The sequence below is a fragment of the Sinocyclocheilus anshuiensis genome, unplaced genomic scaffold (genome assembly GCF_001515605.1).
Source record: "Sinocyclocheilus anshuiensis isolate Anshui unplaced genomic scaffold, SAMN03320099.WGS_v1.1 scaffold1296, whole genome shotgun sequence".
Taxonomy (NCBI): Eukaryota; Metazoa; Chordata; class Actinopteri; order Cypriniformes; family Cyprinidae; genus Sinocyclocheilus; species Sinocyclocheilus anshuiensis.
In genome coordinates this window covers 405762-416146 of record NW_015542415.1, presented here as the reverse complement: position 1 = coordinate 416146, position 10385 = coordinate 405762, and the positions used below count along the sequence as shown (strand labels likewise).

Below are 10385 nucleotides of genomic sequence, written 5' to 3'. Positions count from 1 at the left end.
ATGTCAACATATTCTGTTACACCAAATACACAAAATAATGATCTTTAAAAAAGCATCATATGACCCCTTTAAGAATGAGTCTGGCACTTATTTATACTCATGCTACAATACAAACTGAATTATGTATATCAGAACATATATGGGATAATAACACAAACATACACAGCAAACAGTTTAAAAGTTTACACGGCCTGCTATGGATCTTGTTATAATAGAAATAAAGAGATCATCAGAGGCCATCTGTGAGTTAATCCTACTAGTGTCTCAATAGCACAAGTCAGGTAACAAAACTAAAGCCATCTTTTGTTCACATGTATATAACCAGACAGCAGGTGAAATGCATTCAGCCAAAGTAATCACATCACAATGATCAAACAGCAAGAGAGATAAAACGCATTTTAAAAGGACACACAGCGCCTCTAGCTGTAAGCCTGCAGCTCAGAACAGATGCGTCACTGTCTGAAGTGATAAACTGGACAGTGAATTTGTTAACAGAAGCCTTCATTAGGAGTTAATCAGTGAAGGAACACTAACAGACACAACAGCAAATTAACCACTCACTAAAATAAAAATCAATGTTTTTCTTTAGCTTACTTCTGACTCACCCACACCATCCTCTCCAGCTACTATGGATTCTCCATTAAGGTATTACAGATAATGGCGACTGATTAGCGGCTGCAAGGAGGGCAAGGTAAACGACACAGAGAAGCTTAGCATAATATCACTCTGTGTCTTTATGTTCTTCTGATTTAAAACTGTTTCTAGAAAATATGGTATCTGCATTGTACCTTTTCAAAAGCCACTCGAATCCGAGTGTCACACCGAGAGTCAAAAAAAGCATATACAGGCAAGACAAATTAATACTCCTCCTGATGATATATTGAGGTTGTAGGAACATATATGCCGGTATATTGGCTCATTTCCAGTCAGAGTCACTGTCAGAAATGTCCAAAGGTGAGTTTTGAATTTGTAGATCTCGAGAGGCGAACCATTTCAGATGGTTCAGTCGGATTTTGGTTCATCTAGATCACTAAAAAGAACCAGTACAAAAGAACGATTCATTTGCAAACTGGACATCACTCCTGACCGTTCGCCTGAGGCTATGAATTACAGATAATAATGTTGTAAATAACATTAATTTTCTTGCAGCCCTATCATTTTGCTTCATAAGACCTCAATATATAGTCAGGAGCCATGGGTATTAATTTTGGTTGCCTGTATATGCTTTTTTTTGACTCTCAGTGTGACTGTAGCCACTGACTTGCATTTTATGAATCACCAAGGACCACGATTTCAGCTAAAAATCATCTTTACTGTTTTACTGAATAAAAAATAAAAAGTCACCTACATCTTAGATGGCCTGAGGGTGAGTAAATTAACAGCAAATTTTCATTTTTGGGTGAACTATCCATTTAAGCAGTCCTGCGTATGATAGTGTGAGACAGATGTGAAGTTCCAGAGTTGAAGAGAAAGTACTGAGAGGTTCACAGAGTAGTAAAAACACACACACACACACACACCAGTAATAACCTTTACTGGGCACAGATGGTGCTCGATGACCTGAACAATCAGCTTGACATTTTGTTATAGTCACACACCTCACACTACCTTCGTTTCTGCTTTTCCTCATGCTTCACTCATCATTTTCTCATGTGAAAGAGCAAATGTTCTTCATCCTATTACATTCTACACTCTCGCTGCCCTCCTGACCCCTTATAATCACTCTATTAATACATTTCTATGAATAGCCATGGCTCCACTCACCACACATTTAGCACTTAATTAAGTGGGTGAGGACAGAGGGGTGTGTGTATTTAAGAGAGACAGAGAGCGATGCTAAACTTCACTGTCTCTGCCATTGTGTCGTTCCTGTGCTCAAATGACTGCACTGTACAATGTGGCACTAATGCAGCACACCCTCACTGTTGTCTAAAACTGTTCCTGTTCTGCAGCTCTTGTAGCTCACCTGCACAGCCTGAAGCCAAAGATTACAATAATTTCAGCAGGTACCTCGCTCAATACGTCATGTGTGGCAAGCAGCTGTGTAATGTCACATAAACTCGGAAATAAAGATGAATCATTTAAACAATTCATGCCAATCGACTTGAGCTGGGAAATTGAAACCAACCTTTTCTGAAGGACACTATTCATACATTTATTTTGACATTTATGTATATTTTATATATGATATTATATTATTATACAAACTTTCCAAATATACAAATATTTCCCAGGAAAAGAAAAAAGAGCAGGGCTTCCTTGACTGTAAAATAGAAATATTAATGGCACAGCAGGGGTAATTGCCACGAAAATGCTTTTAAATGTTAAATCACAAATCACACTGGTCACAGATCTGTGCTACACACTCAGTGAGTTTCAATAACTGTGTGGGCTCAAGCAGAGAACATTTCAAAGAACATACTGCTCTCAGTGAGAACAAGAGGCGGAATAAAAACAAGGGCAACATTTCTACTGAAGTTGGGCATCACAATAGGTAGTACCCAGCATTAATGGGTTTCTGACAGACATTAACTTTTATATTCAACATGAATTTAATGTTAAGAAAATGTCTAAATTATAAATCATGCTGAACTTTAAGACCCTAAAACAATCTTTAAACCGCAACACTCTTAAAAAAGAAAGGTTCCAAAATGGTAAATGGCATAGAAAAACAATTTTTGGTTCCATTTTTCGCAGTTTGAAGAACATTTGTGACCCTGGACCACAAAACCAGTCATAAGGGTCAATTTTTCGAAATTGAGATGTATATATCATCTGAAAGCTGAATAAATAAGCTTTCCATTGATGTATGGGTTGTTAGGATAGGGCCATATTTGGCCGAGATACAACTATTTGAAAATCATATGCATATTACTAATCAAAAATTAAGTTTTAATATATTTACGGTAGGAAATTTACAAAATATCTTCATGGAACATGATCTTTACTTAATATCCTAATGATTTTTGGCATAAAAGAAAAATCAATAATTTTGACCTATACAATGTTTTTTGGCTATTGCTACAAATATACCCCAGCGACTTAAAGTTTGTTTGTTCGTTAGTTCACCCAAAAATGAAAATTAGCCCACAAATTACTCAACAAATTACTTACGCCAACAGTTGTACACGGAAGCAGCTCCGGGCTGATGATGTTGGCATCAAACAAAGTAAATTGCAGAGAGTTGTGCCTAATAGAACCTGAATTACAGATTTTCAAAAAAATACTTAGTTTTAAATCTCCAAAAGCGCCTATGTTTTTTTTGTGTTTATAGTAATATTTGAAAAGTATATAATGTTATTTGTAAAGAATTACACTCATATTTTGTAGTTCAAAGGGTTTTCTTTACAATGAAACCATTTTTTTTCATTTCCTCCATTGTATGTGTGCAGGGTAAACATTTGAATTTGAGTATGTTAAATTTAGGCGAAAATACCAAAAAACGCCCTGAGCTTAATTAAGACTGGTTTTGTGGTCCAGGGTCACATTTAAAAAAATCTAAATAACCTTATTTCACTATTAAGAACCTTTTGTGGAATGAAAAGGTTCCATAGATAATAAAGGTACTTCTTGGAGATAGATGCCAATAAATAACCTTTATTTTTAAGAGTGTAAGGGAAAAAATCAAGCAACAATCAACTACACGGCACAGCCATTAGAGCAGAAAGTGTAGAAGTTACTTGAAATCAGCTTTAACAGTTCACTTTCCTACAGGAAGCTGTTGCTATGGCAACCTCGACAAGTAACCAACAGATGGTTGAGGGTCCTAAACAGCTTAAAGACAAGATCAGAGCCACACCAGTGTGTGTGAAACAGTTACAAGAGTGACATAAATCAACAGTATAGAACAGAAGACGTAAGCACATTTCAGATGACATTCACATAAGCACAAAATACTTGGACACTTAAGTCACAACTAACTAACTAAATAAACTGAATAAATGCCATTCCATTAGAAAACAAAATATCAAACTAAGCAACATCTGCACACACAATATAGTAGACCTTTTTCAGAAATAACATTTGAAGGCCAATTTTGCAAAACCTTTAACTAGTCAAGGTGATTTCCTAGTGAAAGTTATAGTTAGTATGAAGTCATTCACACAGGTGTCCTTGCAGAGTTACAGTTCATCACATTAAATAGGAACATTATTCACTAATAGTTGACATACACTATGTGTCCAAACACATAGTAAATCTATTATCTGTATAGACCTATTACATTATTAAATATCTATTGTTTCATAATTTTAAAACCTAACAAACTTTTTGTAAAACACTGTCAACATATTCTGTTACACCAAATACACAAAATAATGATCTTTAAAAAAGCATCATATGACCCCTTTAAACTACACTTACCATTCAAAAGTCTGGGGTCATTATGCTTTTTAATGTTTTTGAAAGAAGCCTCTTATAAAAAAACAGTAATATTGTAAAATACTGTATGATTACAATTAATAATATTAATAGTACATTATCTTATTAATTAATAAAATAACTGTTTTCTATTTTAATTTTAAATGTAATCCTGTGATGGCAAAGCTGAATTTTTATCAGCCATTATTCCAGTCTTCAGTCCTACTAGTGTGGCCCAAAACATTTAGCACAGTTTTATTACAGGTAGAATGCAAAATGTTTCAGTACAAGCATTTCAACCAAATGTAATTTATGCAATATTTCAAACCTTTAACCCACTGGGGAAAATCAACCCATGGCAACAGTTTAAAAGCAGCCCAATTTCGTGGAAAAAAACAACAACAACCCTGCATCCAACAGGAGCTGCAGAAGTCAGATTTGACTGATCAAGGGTCAAAAGTAAGGAGAGATAATGGACAAGATGTTGGAGGATTTGCTCCTCAACAGATCCTGAGCTCATTGACAAATATCTTTTATCGTAGGATGTGCTCCCTTTACACAGTGCGATCGCGAAAGTGAACTACGACTGCGAGCGCTCATTCAAAGGGGATTTAAATACTCCACATATTGATAGCGGTGGCCTGCGCGAAAATTATATACAATATTAGAATGTTTGCGGGAGCGGACACAAATATCTTGGGAGCGGATGGGAGCATGCGGTAATGGTCAGAAATTCAGCGTGAGCAGGATCAACAAGCCCCACGCTATCACGCAGCGGTGCAGTCAGTCAGTGAGCGCCGGAACAGATGACGTCAAATCTTGCGGGATTCCATAAATAAAATACACAGAACCCCACTATTCGACAAATATACATAATGAAAAGATGATACAAATTTAATACCTTGGAAAATGGATTTTAAGACTTTTTAATACTTTTTAAGGGCCTCAATTTTCTCTAAATTTATTTATCAACTTTTAATACTTTTTAAGACCCCACGGACACCCTGTGCTTAATATTTTTGTGGAAACCGTAACACATTTTTTTCAGGATTCTTTGATGAATAGATAGTTTGAAATAAACAGCATTTATTTGAAACAGAAATCTTTTGTAACAATGTAAATATATTTACTGTCACTTTTGATCAATATAATGAATCTTTGCTGAATAAGAAAAAGAATCAGATTCCTGAAGAAGAAAAAAAACCCCTACCTGCCCCCTTTTGAACAGTGGTGGGTTTTTCTTCAAAATAAATGCTACTTTGATATTTTGTTCTACAAAGACATGTATGTTTAAATGTAGCTTAAGTGACCAAATACTTTTGGGGCTGTATACTGTATACATCTTAAAAAGAGCCATTAGAGAGACTGTTACTTGGCTAAAGGTCGTACAGATCATTCCTCAAACAGAACACAGAAATAGCCCTGTCAATCCTGTCCTACACACCAGCTGACTGAATCTTAGTCCGATGATCTCAAGGGTCTGAGTCATCACAAACCCACATGCTCAGCCCTTATGTGCCAACTTGGCATGTGAAGACAAAACGAGAGTACTGCGTGTAACATTTCAGCAGGTCGGCTCAGATCGATGGAATTCACAGTTGCCTTTGTTTTTCTGTTGAAACAATATAGAAGAACCCATCAGCCAACATGCTGCGCTCACTTCAGGAGCTGTGCTGTTTAATAGAGTGTTTAGTGTTTATAGTGATCTGAGCTCATGCTGTAATTCTGCTGTGATTTACACATCACAGACAGCAAACAATCAGGAATGACTGTAGAGTGCAGAGAACACAAATCTCAATCATCTGCCTGCCGTGGCACAGGCTTATATCATCTGTGTGAGCAAGAAGCAGGTTAGTTTGACAGCATGGCGTTAGTGAGAGAGTGCAAAAAATCTAATTAGTGTACGTTTGGGGTGGGAAAAAAATCCACCACGCCCAGTTTTCACTATGTACTGGAGTTTATCTGTTGTCCTGAGGTGTCCATTTTCAAGAGCATTTATGGCAATTATCTGTTAGCCATAGAGAAAATTAGATTGCAAATGGGTGTAACAACAAATTAAACAACAAACAAAGACACAGTACAGTCTCCATAATATAACAGAAAATTGTGCACTGAAAGCAGCAGCTTGAGCATATTTGCCCTCTCTCAGCCTGTGACAAACCTATTAGATATGTGTCACAATAACATTAATATCAGAAAAATCAACTCTAGAGATACATCCAAAAACAAGCATATGGCTTTCTGAAGGCCCTTTTACTAACTTCAGCATTCCAAATACATGTCAGAAAATGGTGCAGGGATAATGTATTTTTATAGGCCAACCCAGAAGGTTAGCATCACCATGGTTCCCTTGACAAAAATCCATTGGCTTTTGGATTATTGCAGAAAATAAGTTCAGTGACCAGCAGGATATTTTAATCTTTACATGTTTTAACGTGTAAGAATCAACGTCACCCCTATAGCTTCCAACAACTCTTAAAATCTTTATTTAAAATCTACAAGTTGAAAAGTTTGAGTTAGAAAATTTGGAAGAGCGCGAGTAAACAATCAAAAATCCATTGACTTCGGGACAATGCAACTGGAAGTGTAAAAATTCTAAATCATTTTACTCCTGCAGTACTCTACAGAATATCAACAAACCTGAATATGCAAAATGAATCATAGGCAGAAAGAGTTTCTGATTTAAGGAAACCCGTTTCTGTCTCAGAATGAAAAGTGTAATATTATTAAAATGACAATAAATATAATAGTAATAAAACTAACTGAAGGGCAGAGTGATGTATAATTGATGAATAGGGTAGCATTACATCACATTACCAACAAAAAACCTAGTTTATATAGTAGGATCTACAAAAAAAAAATACAGTCATCAGTCATCTGAGAAGACTGTATAATGCACACACACAGCAGGACAAATGTCACATTTTTAACGATGTCCTCCATGATGACAGCTCACATGAGACGGAGGTGTATGTGTGAGAGAGAGAAGTTTCAGAGCATGTGAGTGTAACCTGTTCATGACAGAAACAGATGCACAAAGCAAACCAAGAGACAGGAGTGAAGGTAAATGAGAATGCATGTGTCTCTGCACAGGGACGACGTATAAAGAATGTGAAGTATGAGTATGTGTGTGTAGAAAAACGAGATGACATACATTGCACAGTACCTGTCGTGTAGTCCCATGGACATGGTGTCTCCTCTATGCACAGGGTGGTCCATGCCCAGGCACAAAACCCCAGAACACCCTAAAATATTAGCAGAAAGACAGGAGCATCATGAGTTCTGGAAATAATCAAGAGAAGTCTAAAATCTAATTTAATCGACTTATTTTCAGTGGGTTAAGACACTCAAACACAGCTGTCTTTGACCGTTTGCAATGAGAATTTTGTGCCCTTTAGTCTAGTTTCACATCACAAAATTACGTAGATCGTAGAAACCACTGGAGCCAGGAAATGTTTTTAGGAAATGTAGCACATTTGTGTTAACTTTGAGGACATCTACACCACCATTTAAAAGATTTTTTTATGTTTTTTTGAAAGAAGTCTGTATAATTCACACTGCACCTACACACACCGAGCAACGGCAACAGACATGTTCGCTGGGTTTTGAAAAATATGATATACTATTTTTCAAGAAATACTGTATTAACAGTAATATTGTGAAATATTATTACTACATTAAAACAACTTTTTTCTACCTTATCTTAATATATCTAAAATGTAATTTATTCCTGTGATGGCAAAGCTGAATGTTCAGAATCCATTACTCCAGCCTTCAGTGTCACATTATCCTTTTTTTTCAGTATGTTTTGATGATTGGAAAGTTCGAAACAGTAAAATTATAAAAATATCTTTACTGTCACTTTTAATCAATTTAATGCGACCTTGATGAATGAAAGTAATAATTTCCTTTAAAAAGAAAAATATTACTGACCCCTACTTTTGCTAGTAGGCTATACTGCTAACCAATTTCACTTTTAGCTGCTAATAAGCATTTAATATTTACAGTTGGACCAAAAAATAACACATCCTGCAAGACAGATTTTTGTCGACTCAAAATGAGAAATGTCTTTCCCCTGCAAACAGTCAGAAAGCAAGCAGCAAGTTATGTTCATGGCTGTGATGTAATTAAAGCCTATTGGACATTTTCATATGGTACAAACCCATAAGTACGACCCACCCAAATGTTTTTCTTAGAGATGCACAATATATCGGCTGATATTAAAGGCACAATATGTAAGATTTTTTTATTAAAATATCCAAAAACCACTAGAACAGTGTTATATATTTTGCTGACTTGTGTACTTACATTATCTCAAATGTATCGAAGAATGTTTAAATCCAGAGAAATAAGCAATTTTAACTAGTGACATGATTCCACACTCAGTCACGGCGTCATCAAACTACGCCTTTGTCTCTGTTTATTTTGAATACGCGCCCTCTAGCGACGAAAATTACATATTGTGCCTTTAAGAGATTTTATTAGTATTTAATTGTTCATGCTCATTTCCTCTATTTTTACAGGTTACCTTTGGCATCTTCTTATGCTCACTTAAAAGTTAAACCATAAAATACTATTAATGTGAATTTAGAACCGCTAACTTGCATTATAACCCGTGGCAACAGTGTAAAAGTAGCCCAGAGTCAGACCGCAGCTGCGTCTGCACTTCACACGCGTATGTATGCTCGCGGGTGTCTGTCCAGTAACTAATGATGAACGCGCAGTTTGCAGAGAGGCATTTCAGTTGTTCACGGTGGACTGTCTGACTTAAAGGGACAGTTCACCCAAAAATGAAAATTGTGTCATCGTTTACACACCCACAAGTTGTTCCAAACCTGTAATAATTTCTTTCTTCTGTTGAACTTAAAAGAAGATACTTTGAAGAATGTGGGTAACCAAACAGTTTCTGGTCCCCAATGACTCTGATAGAATTATTTCTCTACTGTGGAAGTTACTGAGGACCAGCAGCTGTTTAGTTGCCCACATTCTTCAAAGCATCTTCTTTTGTGTTCAACAGAAGAAAGAACTTTATGCAGGTTTAGAACAACTTGGGTAAATTATGACTAATTAAATTTTTGTGTGAACCACATCTTTAAAGTGACAGACACATCCGTGCTTCTAAAGGTATAGGCCTATTGTTTTATTAAAATTTGGATAGTCTGTTAATATAATATTCCATACATTATCAGAGCTTGGTAGACATAATAGGGGTCGTGAATGGGTGTCCCTGATTTTGCCTCGCTGAAGGTGGCAACCCTAATTCTCACCTCTTTACCAAGTAACTTTAATACTTCATATAATACAGCAACAATGACCATGTCATTCTGTTACAGCCCATAATCAAAGTATATCTAGCTCGTTTATATGTAGCTTGTTAAATTATATGTAAGTTAGCTCGTTTAACCGAACATAAATCAATCGATGAACACAGTCATATAGTAGAGATATATATATACAGTATATATATAGACATATACATAATGTTCACTTGTTTTTTTGTTTTTTTTCTGCCTTTTAGACGCTTTCTCGACGTCAACCCTGAATGTGCATCAAAAACCAAGAAAGGAAACGTGACTTAAAAGAAGACTGGACATGTTGTGTACAAAAAGAACAGTACTGTAAACCCGCAGGTTTCTTCTCTCCTGAAAAACTTAAAGACTTTTTAAAATATAGTTCTGAAAAACCTTTCCATTCTTTAAAAGTAAATGTGACAATGGACCACAAAACTAGTCTTAAGCGTCGAAATTGAGATTTATAAATCATCTGAAAGCTGAATAAATAAGCTTAGGATAGGACAATATTTGGCTGAGATACAACTATTTGAAAATCTGGAATCTGAGGGTGCAAAGAAATCTAAATATTGAGAAAATCGCCTTTAAAGTTGTCCAAATGAAGTTCTTAGCAATGCATATTACTAATCAAAAATTAAGTTTTGATATACTTACAGTAGGACATTTACAAAATATCTTCATGGAACATGATCTTTACTTAATATTCTAATGATTTTTAGCATAAAAGAAAAATCT

At 35.7% G+C, this 10385-nt stretch overlaps 1 protein-coding gene across 4 annotated transcripts in view; it reads right to left on the bottom strand.

Annotated features, from left to right (window-relative positions):
• LOC107693456 (kelch-like protein 13) overlaps positions 1 to 10385 on the bottom strand; it is a 66234-nt gene that overhangs the window by 45370 nt on the left and 10479 nt on the right. For 2 of the 4 annotated variants that reach the window (XM_016492858.1, XM_016492862.1), the window contains exon 2: positions 7514 to 7604. In XM_016492858.1, the coding sequence (XP_016348344.1) occupies positions 7514 to 7578 (65 nt within the window). In that variant the 5' untranslated portion in view covers positions 7579 to 7604. The remainder of the gene's footprint in view (positions 1 to 7513; positions 7605 to 10385) is intronic. The other 2 variants (XM_016492859.1, XM_016492863.1) reach the window with 1 other exon arrangement.